At 33.9% G+C, this 18,259-nt stretch overlaps 1 protein-coding gene across 2 annotated transcripts in view; it reads left to right on the forward strand.

The window, feature by feature from the left end:
• LOC106871063 (protein FAM107B) overlaps positions 1-18,259 on the forward strand; it is a 200,526-nt gene that overhangs the window by 135,151 nt on the left and 47,116 nt on the right. The window contains exons 1-2 of one of the 2 annotated variants that reach the window (XM_014917331.3): positions 2,921-3,217; positions 14,247-14,285. In XM_014917331.3, coding sequence (XP_014772817.1) covers positions 3,161-3,217; positions 14,247-14,285 — 96 coding nt within the window. In that variant the 5' untranslated portion in view covers positions 2,921-3,160. Of the gene's footprint in view, positions 1-2,920; positions 3,218-14,246; positions 14,286-18,259 lie in introns of those variants that run through there. The other variant, XM_014917329.3, reaches the window with a different exon arrangement.

Consider the following 18,259-nt stretch of genomic DNA (forward strand, 5'->3'; position numbering starts at 1 on the left):
GGGGGGACAAACACAGACACACAAACATATACACACACATACATATATATATATATATATATATATATATATATACAACAGGCTTCTTTCAGTTTCCATCTACCAAAACTACTCACAAAGCTTTGGTCGGCCCAAGGCTATAGTAGAAGACACTTGCTCAAGGTGCCACGCAGTGGGACTGAACCCGGAACCATGTGGTTGGTAAGCAAGCTACTTACCACACAGCCACTCCTGTGCCTATATAAATTTGTTGTTATTAAGTTGGTTTTTGGAACGTGAACTTTTGATAGGTTTTAATTTAATCACTTGAAAACAGAAAATTTATGTTATCAAACCAAGGGTGATTTCAGGTAGGTTTCTATGAAAAGGGTTTATCATACTGTTATAGGAGTGCCACACTTCTAGATTAGCTTTTTGACATAATTACAGGGAGATATTTTTTAACTTCATCAGTGTGTCAACTATGACATGCATGTCATTTGTTTGTTATCAATGTCCTAAGAAAAATTATAAAAGTTAACACAAAATATTTAGTTTGTCTGAAGGTATCAACTATTGGTACATGGAGTATCAACTATTTTAGGATACTTTGATCTTTAATTAGGTCTGCCAATGTGTTTATCAGGCTAAGTAACCTTCAGTCCAGAGCATTTTTAATAGCCTCATTCCTTGTCTCTTCCTTCAAGTTCTGAAGGGAAATAAATATCTTTGAAAGGTCACTATTCATCATATGGCTAGCATAACCATAAACTGAAGAACAATTTATATAAATAGCCTGCATTATTTTTATTTATGCGATGAACTTGCCACTTGTGCTTTTTATTACTACGAGGTTATGTATTTGAGTTGGGACGCAGCTATTTTATATTCAACTATCCTCAACTCTTCCTGCTATCAATCAATTATAGTTCACAACACTATCTAATATATATACTATTTGAATCACTATGATAACTTATGTCATTCATTGACCCGCCCCCTCCTTTTATGGGGATACTGCATCTTCAACTTGCATCAAGACAAAAGCTGAATTAGCCTACCCAATGTTACTTCATACAAATTTATCCTAGAATCCAAATAATCATTATTCTGTCCTAGAATCGAAATAAGCATTATTCTGTCCTAGAATCGAAATAATCATTGTTCTGTCCTCTACAGGTCACCTTCTAAATTATTGACTTTTATCCATTCAAACTAAAACCAAACCTAATCTCCTGTTATATGGTCCATTTCATTAAGCTGAGGCAAAATAATGCACTGTTATTTCACTTGTTTTGCACTTTTAATTCTCTTTTTTTATGTAAATCTTATGTAAGTAAATGTTACAATTTAATAATTTTCATGTGGGCCTGACTATTTGAATATATAGATTAAACATGTTTTTAAATCATTAAAATTGGCTGGTCATTTAAGGTGGTAAGGCTAACATGTGGCCCTGTTTACTTCACCTGGGCATCTGCTACCTATGTAGGAAAGGTACAAGACTTTTTGACACCATCTATTTGGCATCGGTGATTCAATGCTGAGTTATTTGACGTCAGACATTCTAATGTTTCTCTTGTTCTTTTTCTCTCTTTATGTATGTGTATATTTCTCAATATGTATGAGAAGGAAACTGTTTCATCATCATCATCATCGTTTAATGTCCGCTTTCCATTCTAGCATGGGTTGGATGATTTGACTGAGGACTGGTGAACCAGGTGGCTACACCAGCCTCCAATCTGATTTGGCAGAGTTTCTACAGCTGGATGCCCTTCCTAACGCCAACCACTCCGAGAGTGTAGTGGGTGCTTTTACGTGCCACCGGCACGAAGGCCAGTCAGGCGGTACTGGCAACGGCCGCACTCAAAATGGTGTATTTTACGTGCCACCTGCACAGGAACCAGTCCAGCGGCACTGGCAACGATCTTGCTCGAATGTGTTTACACGTGCCACTGGCACAAGTGCCAGGAAGGCAATGCTGGGCACAGGTGCCATCACGATTTCGCTTTCGCTTATGTTCAAATAATAAATTGTAAACCCCCCCCCCCTCTCTGCACAACCTGCACATGTGTGTTTGTCTCCAGCTCCAAAAAGTAGTCACCAAAACAGTCTGAATGTCCAGTCAGCTGCACCCAACCATCCCATTCTAGAAAGGCCATAACCACTGCTCTTTCTCCAACTAATTTGCAAAAAGAAAATCGGAAAGCCTTTAAAATTCTTCGTATTAGTTACCAGCTTCAGTTAAATTTTTTTTTAAAATTGTTTTGGGATATTTCAGTGGAATATTTTAAAGTTTATTTCACTCAAAGAAATAAACACACTTTAGTGACCCAACTGGGCTAAAAAAAAATTTTTTCTTTGAGCTGACTGACTATAAACAACCTGTAAGGTATACTTAGAATACCTGTGAAACACATTATTAATCAAACTAAAATATTCTTTTCTACTCCAGGCACAAGGCCTGAAATTTTGGGTGAGAGGGCCAGTCAATTAGATCAACCCCAGTATGCAACTGGTACTTAATTTATCGACTCTGAAAGGATGAAAGGCAAAGTCGACCTCAGAGGAATTTGAACTCAGAACGTAAAAACAAACGAAATACCACTAAGCATTTTGCCCGGCGTGCTAACGTTTTTGCCAGCTCACTGCCTTTCAAACTAAAATATTATTGGCACACCTGTCTTATTCATTTTGATTTTTTATTATATTACACGTTCATATGATTTATTTCCTTAATAAGAAATGAAAATAAAAACCAAATATATATATTTTTTTCTGTTAAATCCTATAATGACCAAGGGCTAGTTCAGTAAATAACACCAGCACCACCACCACTACTACAACTACAACCACCACCACCTGGCTACTTTCAGATCTATTCACTATTGTTTGGTAGTTGGTTTACTTGTAAGGAAAGTTGTGCTTATAGTTTATAACAGCGCATAATTGACATGTCAGCTGAAAGCAGACTGTTTTCTGTGCCCTGCTAGTTTTATATCTAAATTGTCAATCATAGCTGTTGGTTCAGTGGCTATATATGCTCCACCTACTTATTCATCTCAGCCAGCCACCCCATTCATGTTTAGTTGTATCCGACCTACTACTATATTATTAGACAGTCACCTCACTCACTATCACACACAGTAGCCAAGTTTTGGTTAAACTTTTTCTTACAAAAATGTCTACAGAAAACAAACCAGTTATGCGATGTATTTCTCATGATGAATTCAAAATGGTAACATTTCTACTTGTTTACTTTATTTTTACTTATGTTCTTTTCATATGTCAGTGAACTCTGCTTTACATGTGATATAGGTAAACATAGGACATTGCTTAAAAGGTGATAAGATAGTCAGGAAATCTTAATTTTTATCTTTGTTCTCTTATAAATGTTAACTAAAAACTTTGTTTATCTGTCTCTTTTGTTGTTGATTTCCTTCTATGAATGACTTTTCCTTTTAGATGCATTGTGTGTGTGTGTGTGTGTGTGTTTGTATGTGCATACAAACATTTTATTCATATCAAAGGTTTCCTTATAAAAAATATTATTCATATAAATACTAATTTATGAATGTATTTATTTGTTTAAATTTAAGTATATATTGCATGTGTATGGTGTGTACACATGTACATGTGTTGGAACAGTTCTAGGAATTAACTGCAGTATCCTAATATCCTTATTCTTCTCTCAATCGCACACACGCTCTTACTCACTCACCCCAACTGGAATATGACCAAAATCTGCTGCTGACCATTTGAATGTTCATCTCCTACCAGATAGTTACCTACAGATTCCTACCTTTTTATTTATTTATTTTTTTTTTTTTTTTTAATTTCCATATGTACGTCACTTATATATTTAAATCTCAACTAATATATACCCATGCCAACATGGAACGTGAACATTAAACGATTGTGATGATATTTAAAGTTCATACGTAACTTTCGGTATCTTATTTACTTATCATAGTTCTGTTTGTGAGAATTTCTGTTACAGTTGATAGTAATGAAGTAAATGTTTACATTTTTTTGCGAGAAAGCTTGTCAATCAATAGCTATTACTGACAAATCTGTGCACATGCCAAACCATGTTTTCTCACGTGTCTTGACAAGATACTAACTTGTTACTGATCATCAGAATGTGTTTGATGGTATTAATGATAATCATGATGATGTTGGTGGTTGTGACGGTGGAGATTTAATCTATATATTTTATATGTCTATTCTAGGATTAAGGTTTTTCACTTAATTGGCACTGAATTTTTACTTCTTACTAATGCAGCAAATATTTATTATATTGTTTTATTTTATTTATGCTATAATCTAAGTATCATCTCTATATTTTACTCTATGTTTTTAATGAGCTTATGTGAGAAGTTATCAGCGCTTGCTTGCACGTTTGAATCTGATTTTGATCTGCAATACATACATTTTTGTTTAGCCTGCACTATATACTGTAAGTCAGTTGTGTGTATACAGATTTTAAATGTTTGAGTCCCTCAAGATGATCGTTTCTGACACTACTTATTTAGGGTTCATACCCCTTCCTTCACATGTCAGGGTTTGAACTCACCATTGCTAACTAATGAAACACTCATTGATTAATTGTTGAGGAGCGTTTCCACGGATGGAATGAGACGAATGGGTGTGGATGTTCAGATACTGACGATTTGGCACAGATGAATGGCCATTCAACCCGTTTTAGAGCTGAATGCAAACACACACACATACACACACGTGTACATAAAAAAAAAAGAGAGAGAGAGAGAGAGAAAATGAAAGAAACCTTAAAATGTCTGATGTCAACTGAGTCAGCATTAAATCAGTGATTCCAAATAGTGCCAAAATGTCTCAAAACCTTTCCACTGAAGGCTGAAAGCTATACCATCCATTCTACCTATTTTCATCTGGATACATTGGACCTGCAATTAAAATCTTTTGGCCTTGGACAAAGTGCAACACCAATGATAGGAATACAATAAACTCTGGATCCATCAACCACCATGGAATTGCCTTCTTAAACTTCCCCAATAGATAATACTCTAAGTTTAGTTAGAATAACTTTACTAATAGAAATTGTTTAAAAACTACTCACCTCATCATTACTCTCTTTTTGTAAAACACATTTTGAGCAGTTTAGTTTGTGTTTATCATCAGATATCATGTATATATATATAGATGTACTGCAATGAAAACCTGGAGATATTGCATGAAATGAAGGTTTATTAGTTCAATTTTAGCTGAGGACACACACATACACACATATGTTGAACATATGACAATTGAAGTCTAAACCATGTTTAAAAAGTAATTACAGAAAAGATGAAGCTATTTAGTCCCCAAAATGTTTAATTAGTCATCTAAAAAATTAATCACTAGTATTTTTCCTGTATAAAGTAGCAGTGGACTACAGTTTGTTGTTATAGTTATTTCATTTTATATATATTTTATATATATATATTTTATATATATATATATATATATATGTATATATATATATACATATATATACATATATAAAATCTTGATTCAGTCATTAGGCTGTGGCTGTACTGGGGCACTGCCTTGGAGACTTTGAATGAATCAGTCCCAGTACTTTCTTTTCTTTTAAGCCTGATGCTTATTCTATTTGTCTCTTTCATCAAACTGCTAAGTTATGAGGACGTAAACACATCAGCACCGGTTGTCAAGCAGTGATATCTCTCTCTCTCTCTCATATATATATATATATATATATATATATGACAAGCTTCTTTCAATTTCTGCCTACCACTCACAAGGCTTTGGTCAACCTGAAGCTATAGCATAAGACACTTGCTGAAAGTGCCATGCAGTGGGACTGAACCTAGAACCATGTGGTAGGGAAGTAAACTTCTTACCACACAATTACACCTGTGCCTATATATAATTTTGTCACTTGTCTTTGTTTCACGAAACTGTCTTTAACAAAACAAGATATTGGGTAGGCTTTTAGTTGGTTTGAAATTTACAAATTTTACAGAGAAAAATCCAAGAAATGCTTTGATATTACTGGTGTAAATTCTTGAATAAGGACTCTCTTATAGAATTGATATATGCTGGTGAGGAGATCTCTAAGAATGGATGTCTTGAGCTGCTCACAAATATTTTACTGTAGCAGTCCAATGAGTATTGATTGTAATTGGATGGTTATGTTGGTGATAAACATGAGCAGGTGTTCCAGAATTACATATTTAGGCCCAACAATCTATATAAATCCCTTTCCCAACATCATCCATGCTGCAATGTATGGATGCTCTTTGTAATGCTACCAAATTCACTCATAAAGAAATGGTTGTCCTAGTGCTATAGGGGAAGACACTTGCTCAAGGTGCCATGCACTGAGACTGAAACCAAATCCATATGGTTACAAAGCAAGCTTCTTAACCACACAGTCAAAGAATATCTACTTAAATTACTCTTCATTACTACTGACTGTCTTCAGTGGTTTGTGATTAAGCTGTACATTTAAATGCATCATCATCATATGTCCATTTTCCATGCTGGCATTGGTTGGACAGTTTGACAGGAGCTGACAGGTCTCCTGTCTGTTTTGACATGGTTTCTATGGCTAGATGCCTTTCCTAATGTCAACCACTTTACAGAGTGTATTGGGTGCTTTTACACAGCACTAGCACCAGTGTGTTTACATGGCACCAGTATGGGTGCTTTATAAGTGACACCAGCACCTATGAGCCCGCAAGATTCATCTGGAGAGGGATACAGGGGACATGCTTGTATGCAAGGACAACCATACTTTTACTAAGCTTAACATGTCTTTTCAAGCACAGCAAACTACCAGAAGTCTTGGTACTCTGTCATCCTCTCTTGAGTCTATAGATCTTTTTACCACCTCTTTGTCCCATGTCTTAGAAAGTTGATACCATAATGTAGCGATAATCTAGCAAGAGTTTTTCTACTATTAGAGATATCAAAATTAAAATATAGTTAGTTAAATAAACATAACTTCAGCATCATCTCTACTTCAACATCCATTTCTCCATGCTGGTGTTTGTTAAATGCATCTGCAGTATGATAATTAGACTTCTTGATCAGTATCTTTCTCAGACCAAGCAACTACTTTTATTCTTTCACTCAACAACTGTTAAACATTTACAAATGAAAATATAAAAGCAAGACAAAGGCAAAAAACAAAGATAGTAACATCAGACTAATTAAAATTTTTTACTGATTAAGAATGTTAATTACATTTACATCACTGATAAGTGACTTGCATAAAGTACATTCTTTTCTAAAAATAATTCCTTTAATCATAAGCATTGTGGCAGCATGGCCACAGTCCTTGGGCTGATCTAGTTGAAGAGTAATGTAAATGTAGAAAAATTCTCTCTGTATAGTCTATGAATATTTGTACTCTTTTATTTTGGTCATTCTAATTTTTCAAATGGCAGTAGAATTGGTAGGACACTGAATAAGATACACTACAGTATTTAGTTATACCCCTTATATTCTGCATTCAAATTGTGAGCGATCTAACTTGACTTTTCATTACTCCAGTATTTATAAAATAGGTATTAGGGTCTTTATAATCAACTATACCCAGCAGGAATGCAGTAAAATTATTGAAACTTCTAAAAACAATACAATTCTATAAGAATTATGTTAAACTGTTTATACTAACCAAACTGGTATCCTCACCTTTATTGTTACTTTCTTAACACTTCAGTTGTTCTATCAGAATTTCAAACCTAATCCCTTATTTGATCTACAGGGTTGCACTGTTCTCATGGTTTTCTCTGCAGTTCGTGACTTTTTTTTCTTTCTTGGTGCTTGAGTTGCATTATGTGAATTGCTTTCGTGCTTTGCCAGGGATCAAATTCAGAACCTCTTGGCAAAAAAAAAAAAGTCACAAAATGCAGACAACAGAATGAGAGCTCTGTACTCCTGTAAATCAAATAAGGGGTTTGGTTTGAAATTCTGATATAACAACCGAGTTCGACACAAGACTCTTGAAGAAGGCTGGAGCATGCAACAGCCGAAACAAAGTCAAAGTATCAATCAAGATGAGGTCACCAGTTCAACTAATATAAACAGTATAACATAATACTAAAAGGAAACGAATACATTTAAATTAGCGAGCTAGATTTTTCTCTAAAGGGATTTGTCTGAATACATTTGAGTATTTGAAATTGATAGAAATTACCCCATAGAACAGCTCAATTAGCCTATTTAGATGCACCTGTTTAACTTTCCAGAATTTTACTAGACAATTACAGTGGCATTTCACTACCTCTAATTTTAGTTGTACAGGAGGTTATATAATCATTATACTGCAATTTGTTAGTTATTGTACCATAAACACACTGAAATTGTCAGTGGCTATATATGGAAGGGTAAATATATATACATATAAAGGGAAAGAGAGAAATGAAAACAATTCTATGCATATTTATATGTGATTAAGCAAGCCATAGGATCTTTTCAAAAGTGTTTCTTTTCTCTTCATAAAAAATTCTTTTTATCTCTAAACATTTTGTGTATTTAGATTGTTAGCAATTGTCATCCATTTTTATCTACTCTATGACTTGGTTAGTATATATTATACATTATTTACACTTACAAGTTTGTTTTGTTTTTCTAAACCTTTCAACACGATCCTCTGATTCACCTCTTACACACTATCCATAGATTTAGAGAATAGTTTCTGCCCTCTGATTAAATATATGCTTTATTAAATATTAGCATTTTGAGAGGCTTTGCAGGAATGTTATTTCCATGTATGTCTCAAGTCACGAACATTTTAATATAATCTTTTCAAATATCTTGTGCTGAAGTTTAATTTACTATTGAAAAAAAAAAAACTGAAAAAGTGTGATCTAACAAGAATGATTCATGGATTCTCACTGATCTTAGTTTTGAAAAGGTGACTAAAATTAACGTTTAGTGGTATGGATGTTTTGGTGTATGAAATTTTGCATTAATCTCCCACTCTTTCATGCTTGATAAACACCCCATTTCTGTATACAGCTGATTAATTTAATATAGAAATCGATAAGGAAATCAGTTGTGAAGAAATCAATATTGTGGTATTTTAAACATTACCTTAAATAATATTGCATTCCTTTCTATTTTGAATTTCTACCATTACTATAAATAACTTATTTCTTTCTGCTTAAAAAAGGGAAGCTGACTGACATGAACCTTCCCCATCCTTTTCTATTTTTCTTGAGCCCTAGTCTCATGAGGCTGGTTTCCTAGGTTCCATGGCATATAAGTGACCAAGTTCACAACAATCCCCCTGAATAGGTTGCTGGTCTGTTGCAGGAGTCAAAGCCAGTAATTTTGAAGATAGTGGACAAGTCATTTTTATTGCCCCTGCCCCTTCCACTGTACTTGACTGGTATTTAATTATATTGACTCCTGAAGAGATGAAGGGCAAAATCAACCTCAGTGGGATTTGAACTCAGAACATAAAGAGCTTGAAGAAATGTCACTAAGCATTTTCTCTGAAATATTAACGATTTTGTCAGCTCATTGCCTTTGCGAAACCCCTAGAGATAGTAAAATAACCAAAGAAAGTGATGAATTTTAAAAACCTCCAGCCTACGTCAGGTGTCTTGGGGAAATTTCGAACTTGGGTTCTCATTCCTAAGGTATTTTTTCGACGTTGTTATTATCATTATTATTATTATTCAGGCCACTGCCTGGAATCGAACTTGGAATCTTTGGGTTAGTAGCCTGCACTATTAATAACAACAACAACATCGAAAAAATACCTTAAGAATGAGAACCCAAGTTTGAACTTTCCCCAAGACACCCGATGAAGGCTAGAGGGTATATCAGCTGAAACGTGTTAACAACCACAGACCATGCTCATGTGGGTCAGACAGAATTTATTGAGACATATTCTATGGCTGGATGTTTATCCTGTTATCACCCCTCACCCATTTCCAGATGGAAAAATATTTCATCTTTTCACACAAGATTGGAAATGAACACTGATTGTATGACAGTGAACTTGTTTACATCTATCATGATGCAAAGTCAAGAAGACGCTAGCACGTGCGCATGCACACACATATGCATGCATGCATGCATGCATGATGGGTGTCTTCCAGTTTCTGGCTATCAAATCTACACACAAAGCTTTGGTCAGTCCAGGGCTATAGTAGAAAATACTTGTCTAAGGTGCCATGCAGTGGAATTGAACCTAACATTGTGATTGGGAAGCAAGCTTCTCAACTATGCAACTAAGCTTGCATCTATTATATATATCATATTTATTTATAATGATGTATCGACTTATGTGTGCTTCTTTGTTATAACAAGCAAATAGATAGCAATATAGTTTTGAGATATTATTAAAGTACCTTCTGTTGACTTAATTAAAATCAGGAAAAAAACTGTCTAAATAACCCCCCCCCCCCAAAAAAAAAACTGAAGCTGGTGAACACAGCTAAGGAAGAAAGCCAACAATTTGATATAATATGAATGATTTTATAGAATTTCTTAAAAATTTAATATGTTATATAATTGGGCAAAGGTATCTCCACTCATCTATTCTACTCCTTGCTTGACTATCAAATACCGAAGTTCTCTTTAAGTATAGCTTGTAATTAATGCTAAAATATCATTTGTAGGCCTTTTTTTTTATCTTATATCAATTCTTGGAATGAGTTGGCAGTATCATAAACTCAAAATCTCCAGCTTATAATTTTGATTTTATTTCATTATGATAGAAAAATAAAGAAATTGTTTTGTGCCTTAATTTGAAGGCAAAATGCTATAAAACCTGAACATTTAATGTCTTCCATCTTAGATAACATTGTAAAACAGCAAGTCTACTTTTGTCACTACTTAAAGCTTATATGGTTATATGTGCCCTCCTGCTGTGTAATAACAGCTGTATTCATATATTTGTTTATTGATGGGGGAAAGAAAAAGAAAGACAGTTAATCTTGTTAATCTGACACTTGTAATATACATCTGTATATATTTATTGTTGTTATTTTTTACATGTTATCTCAATTACATGTTGCTTTGATCTTTCTTATCATTCATAATAGAAGAGCAGTCTTTAATTTGTTTCACTTTTGTTTGCTATACACACCCCAACATAGGTTTCATTTTCTTTGTGGTAGAGTAGGAACATTATCATAACAAACTCTTGTTCATTTTGAGACAGCTATACAACTTATTGGTGACCAGTTGAAGTGACAATGGCATGAATTATACTTCCTAGATAGCTATTGTAACATGACAGGAGAGATTAATCTTACAAAGATCGAAGTTGTCTTTTTAGTAAAGTTGTAAAAGTTTACATTTAATTATTTTAGCTAGAATAATGTAAAAATTAAACAGTAAAAACTAGACATTTTGAACTTTAACCTCTTTTGTTACCAGTCTTTCTCTTAAAATAGCCTGGCTTTGTTTTAGTTAATTTTTAAAATGATGAAATATCTTTACCATTATTAAAATAGTGTTTGAAACATAAATGAACATGAAATTTTAGTGGAAATTATAATTTAGATCACTTTTAACAGAAAGTTTGTATCATAGAAATGAGTGGTCTCAGGTAGCTTGATACCAAAAGAGTTAAAACATTGCATGTGTGAAGGATTGTCTCAAAATTGTGTACTTTCCTGTAAGTATTGATTTTGTTTTCTCAGGAACAGAACCCATTAGGTGGTTTGCATTTTAAATGTGGAATTTCAGAAATCTATATATAAATATATATAAAACAAAAGATTGTGTGTGTGTGTGTACATTGTATGCATTTCTAGTTTCCAACCAATTTTCACCAAACTTTACACACACATTACTTATGTGCCAAGGATGGTCATAGACTATAACGTTTTGCCCAGAGTTCCCATGTAATGCGGAAAATGAACCAGGGTTTACGCATGGGTTTTTCTGTGAAAACTGCAGTTTTCAACTGATTCTCTCCCTTTTCTCTCTCTCTGTTTATTTATGTCTTCTCTTTCTCACTTACCTTCTGCAGTACTTCTCTTTAAAGTCTGCCTGTTTCATTCACTCACACTCTCTCTCTCTCTCTCTCTCTCTCTCTCTCTCTCTCTCTCTCTCTCTCTCTCTCTCTCTCCCCCCTCCCTCCCTCTTGCGTAAATATCTTTGTCTTCACACTATTTGTATGGTCTCCCTACAACATTACTTATTTTTAATTTTTTGCACTCTGTCTATTTAAATACACTATTTACATTTCTCCCTTTATCGAAAACCATTGTGATACAGCCAATAAACCTTCATTAATTAACCAATGAGAATTCAACCACACCGAGTGTTCATGCATTAGATAAAGATATCCTAAAATGGCTCAAGTTTTTTCACTCAGCCTATTTTCTTCTACAGCTTTATATGCTGAAATGGGGTTTGTAATTTCTGTCAACAAATTGATTTCCTTATGTGATATAATATTGTTTCACTGTTAATTCTAATGTATTAAGACAATAATATTGTTTCACTTTATGTGTGTTTTTGCATGTTCAGTACATACGGGATAGTAAAGGACATTTTATACCACAATGACGTCACATATATGAGTATGTGTCTCTGAGTATATGAGTGTGTATGTCTCTCTGACTGTGCGTGTTTGTCTCTCTGACTGTGCGTGTTTCTGCATTAGGTACGTTATTAAACACACACATCTACACATACATATACACATGACGACTGACATGTGTGAATGTTTGTATGCATGTGTCTCTCTTACTATATGTATGTTACTGTATGTGAGAGTGTATGTGTGCATATCATCACATTTTGTATATGAATGTGTTTGTGCACCCATTATGTACATTATTAAACACACACATCTACACACACATATAACATTTGTGACGAGAATGGCTGGAGGTGAAACTCTTGACAAAAAACAATTACATGGAAGGTCCGAGTTATATAAAAATACACATCTACCATTCAATTAACAGTTCATAATTATCACAGCAGTTGCAAGGTATTTGCAGTTTGCTTATGTTTGGTTAATTTACACTGCATACAAAAATATAAACATACTACATACAACTGCTTACAGAAATAGGGATTAATGTATATTTTTTTCTATCCTCAATGTTTTCTTTAAAATATTGGAAAAGTAGGCCACCAAAGAAAAAACGTAATCTCTCTAGAAACACCTATAAAGCAATGAGGAGTTCAGAAAACTGAAGGCGAGAGTCTTAAGACATAAGGGACATGAGACTTTCTCAACATCAGCAACAGCATGCTGCAGCACGTCAGATGGAGTCTCAATACAGAAGGGATCTTTCCAAAGATCACCAAACGCAAGCTGCAGCACATCAAATACAGTCTCAAAAGAGAAGGGAGAGGAAACTTTCTCAAACATCAGCACTTAATGCTGAATCATTAAAATGTTTAGCACACTAGATTACACAGAGGTCCAATAGAATAGCTCTCAGATACAGATCACGTAAAAATTCATTCTTCACAATACCTGGGGCTGCTTTCAAATATGATCCATTCTATTCTTATAAAAATTATAATTCTGTCCAAATTGGTGTGCTAATCTCAAATTGTCATTTATGCAAAGCTTTAAAATTTATTCCACAAATGTTTTGTCATCAATGCTGCACTTTCCTGTATCATCTGTTTCAACATAACTGTTTATATATATATATATATACATAAACTATGTCATTTTAATCCCAAGCAACGCCAGGTATCTCTGCTAGTAAATACATAAAAACTGTAAGTACATTAACATTGTTAGTGAATCAACTAGATTACTGCTATTAAAGGCTGCAGCATTGGTCAGTAATAACAGAACACCAAAATAGATTTGAATAGCTATAATTTTATAAATTAAACCCTGTAACAAAATATGCAGCAGCTATTCTCTTACACAATAGTTACTGTGGGCTGGAGGAATGGTTGATATTTCCCTCATCACAATTCTTAAACCATTAATTCTTACAGATTGTTTTAGATATTTATGATTCTGCCTGTCTATCTATCTCTTCTTTGTTTTGTTAGTGACACACACATCACAGATGTTTATATCCACTTAGTATTACCAAAGTAACTGACTCAGTGTTATTCTACTGTTTAACATTGTTTCCAAACTCATTTGCAATCGTCTGAAACCTACATTCAGCATTGACCAAATTACTTTCTGTTATTTTCTTTTCCTTCTATTAAAATGTTAATTATTCATAAACTGTGTTAATTTAACTGTATGTTTAGAATTTTTTTTTTTTTTTTTAGAATTTTTCAAGTCTTAATTTAAGGAAAAATATTTCTTTTATTTGCAGTTAGAAAACACATTAAAGAACATAAATTCTGATGAATCGGTAAGCTCTTTTTGAAAATATCTTTGCCTTTATAATCATTGTTATCGTTTTAATATCCATTTTTCCATGCTTCCTTAGGTCATGCTTAACATAATTCATTAAGGCAAATTTTATACAGCCAGATGCCCATCTGCTTGCCAAAATTCACCATTTGCAAACAATAACATTTTCCTGTGGCCAGACATATTTTCACAGAGGAAAGGACACCACTTGTATGATGACGATACTAGTTTACAACTATCAAGCAATATCAAGACAAGAACAAACGAACACATACTCACATGCACAAACAAATACAATGGGCTTCTTTCAGTTTCTAGCTACCAGATCTCAACAGGCTTTGGTCAGCTTGTGGCTGTTGTAGAAAACACTTCCCCAAAGGACCATACACTGTCTCTTGGTGATGATGGGTAGCATCAAAACAAACTGCAGAATATTACTATTACTGTTACTTTATGAAATGTTGTTTAGTCTTAAGTGAACCCTAATTGTACCCCAGGTACACTTATGATAGGTGTTCCAGCACCACTCACTCTGAGCTGTGCACTTGTGTATTCAGATACATTTTACAACAAGGAGAGGCGGATTGAAAATTTCACATGCATGGTTTACAAGATGAAATCAGATTTGTTTAATTCAAGAAATTTAAGCAATATTTACTTGCATAGATGCTACAAAGAAAGAAAATTTGTACACAGTGCAAATTTCTGTGCACACCTATGGCTAAAAGTTACAGGGAACATCAGTTCCAGTCATGATTAGTTTGTCATTTTTTAATTTAATTTAATTTATTTATTTATTATTTTGTCTCGGATTGTGTTTCTAGGAATACATTTTCAGTTAGTGATTTATTTTCCTCTTGACACTAAGGTGTGATTTGAGGAATATTTGGCTATTGTTTTTGGGGATTATTGTTTACATGTATGAATGTCTATACATGTGTTAATACACACACACACTTACATTTATTCACGTGTGTGCATGTGTGCACACGTGAATATGCATGCACATGACTAAGTTATACATGTTTTCTATCAACCAAGTGGCATTTGCGCACTTAAAATTTTCAACAAAATACTCTAAGGTGTTTAGTCAAGAAAAAAAAAAAAATCATTTGTTGCTGTTGTTGAATTTGTCAGCCCTGACTGAGCAGACTTATGATCAAAGGCATTCCAGCCTTGACCATCTCTCTTTTCTCTCAGATATTGCATATTTACTAGGATTACAATTACCCTTTGTATTAAATTACCCATTACATATAGCTAGGATTACATTACCCATTGTCTGCCAATCAGCTTTTAGAAAGGTGCAAGTTGAGGGTGATTTGACCTGCTATTCCTAGCAGGTCAAATCACTACTTAACCCTTTACCTCCCATAATTCTATTAACTGGAATTTTTTTTATGAAACTTTGATTTCTAGCATAAAACAGCCTTAGAAACATGCTGGAATGATCAAAATAACATTTCAAATAGAAATAAGCGAGATATTGGGTGAAAAATTAGCAAACCTCATTTGAACATCAGAGAAATATACCTAGTAGATATAGCAAAAAGGTTAGATATGTGTAAATATTGACAGATAATTACGAAATTCGTAATTTTTAAGTGATTTCATATGAGATCTCTGGTAGGTAATGGGTTAAATGCTCTCTTGCTAGCTCTTGTTTAATATGGGATAAAATGCTCAACAGTATCTGTTCCAGCTCTTTATGTTTCATGTTCAAATATCATCAAGTTCAACTTTGCCTTTCATTCTTCATTAGTCAGTGGAGTATCGGTCAAATGCAAGGTAAATATAGTCAACTGTGTTTCCCCACCCCACACCTCCACCAAATTTCAGGGTTTACTGCCCATGAAAGAAATCATTAGAGTGATGGAATGACAGGAACAAAAGTATCTTGGACAAAATGCCTTGTATTTGATTCTGAATTCAAATTTTAGCAAGGTCAAATTTACTTTCCATTACTCTGGAATTCAGAAATACCAATTATGTAGGGTTATTTTGACCTGACTATACACTCGCCACATACACTCACATACTTTTTTTTACAATGAATGGTTGTGTCATATGAGAAATCAGCATCATTATTTTTTTGTAATTGTGTGGTGTTGAAAGGAGATACATACACACTTGTCATCATTTAACATTTACTTTTTCATTCTTGCATGAGTCAGATTTTCTACAGCTAGGTGCCTTTCCCAATACCAACTCTCACCTGTTTCTTAGCGAGGTAATATTTCCATGTAGCTAGATATGTTTTTCACAAAAGACGAAATGATCAGCATCATATGTATGATGATGATGCTTATTTACAACAATCACATGATGTCAATTCATAGATACACACATACACACACATATGACAGGCTTCTTTCAGTTTGTGTCTACTAAAGACATTTGCTCAAGGTGCTCTGCAGCAGGACTGAACCCAGAACAATGTTGAGAAATGAACTTCTTAACCATGCAGCCATGCTTAATGATTGGTGGAGATGGTGAAGCCCTGCTTTACATTAATTTTTTTTTTTTAAGTGCCAAATTTAAAATTCTTGATTTTAATTTGGTTTAAAACTCTTGATTTTAATTTTTATTTTTCTAGATGCAATACATACCAGCAATATAATGGGGTTCACTTCAGTTGTCTTTCCAGCTAAATTTTGCATGTCAGGAGTAATCCTTTTGAATGGACATAAATTTTGTGTGGGAAAAGTTCATTTGCTTATGTTAAAAAGAAGTTGGTAAATATACCCATACTATACTGAAGAAAGCTACTTATTAATTAGTTGAGCGTATGTAACTTAAACAAAAAGAAAGTAATTATTAAATCTACACCGTCTAGAAAATTCATAAAACTTGTACTTTTATTATATTTTTATCAAAATGTGCAAGTTTCTTTTAGTATTCAAGATTTCAACTACAGAAAATTAATTTTAATTCACTGCAAGATTGTGATTTTTAGCACTGCAAAATAGTTGGTGCTCCCTGTTGGTCTCTTCTCTCCTCACACATTTCATGATGGTACTTTCTACAGATACATCAGTAAAAACATTTCTTCAAATTATAAGTTTATTCAGCACCAACCAAATTATGTTATTCCAGTAACCTTTCACATTTGTTAGGTGTTTTTGAAGAAATGGAGAATTGAAGAAGAAAAGTAGTTTTAATTTACTAATGTCAATAAGGCAATGAGCTGGCAGAACCATTAGCATGCCAGGCAAAATACTTAGTGACATTTTGTCTATCCTTGCGCTTTGAGTTCAAATTCTGCTAAAGGCAACTTTGCCTTTCATTCTTTTGGGGTTGATAAAATAAGTACCAGTTGAACCCTGGCATCGATGTAATTGACTAACCTCAAATTGCTGACCTTGTACCAAAATTTTAAATCACTTTACTTACGTCAATTGTACCACATATAAACTTGTAAATATAATATATAGAAAAGAAGGTATGGAATGTTAAAATTAACTTTATATTAAACAATCCACACCTGCTTTGATGTGTCAGTTCACCACTGATGATATTAGAGGTGAGGGTTATCTCTTTGTAACTGTAAAGTATTAATGTAGTTATATAAGCCACACATATGGGCTTGGACTGGACTTTGTTTATATAAATGTTTAGTTTTCTTTGTTAGTCAAACTTGAATATTTGCATTTTGTTGAATAAAGAAGTGGCACCTATTTATTCTTGGGTATGAAAGAATGTATTTTATGGAGCAAGTATCAGATTGTGGTAGTAAGGTTTGAAGTTGGCTGCTTGGTTTTATATTCAGGCAGCTACAAAGTCTCGAGGGTAGAATATGTAGATAGAAACTGAAAAAGTCCTGTCATATGGCTATAGCCTAGTCACCCGTATTACGAACCAGGTGATACACGAAGGAGTCATACCCTATGACTGGTGTAGCAGCATCATAGTCAACTGCTACAAAGGTAAAGGGGACGCTTTAGATACAAATAATTACAGAGGCATCAAGCT

This window comes from Octopus bimaculoides, chromosome 5 (assembly GCF_046866305.1).
Source record: "Octopus bimaculoides isolate indiv1 chromosome 5, ASM4686630v1, whole genome shotgun sequence".
Classification (NCBI taxonomy): Eukaryota; Metazoa; Mollusca; class Cephalopoda; order Octopoda; family Octopodidae; genus Octopus; species Octopus bimaculoides.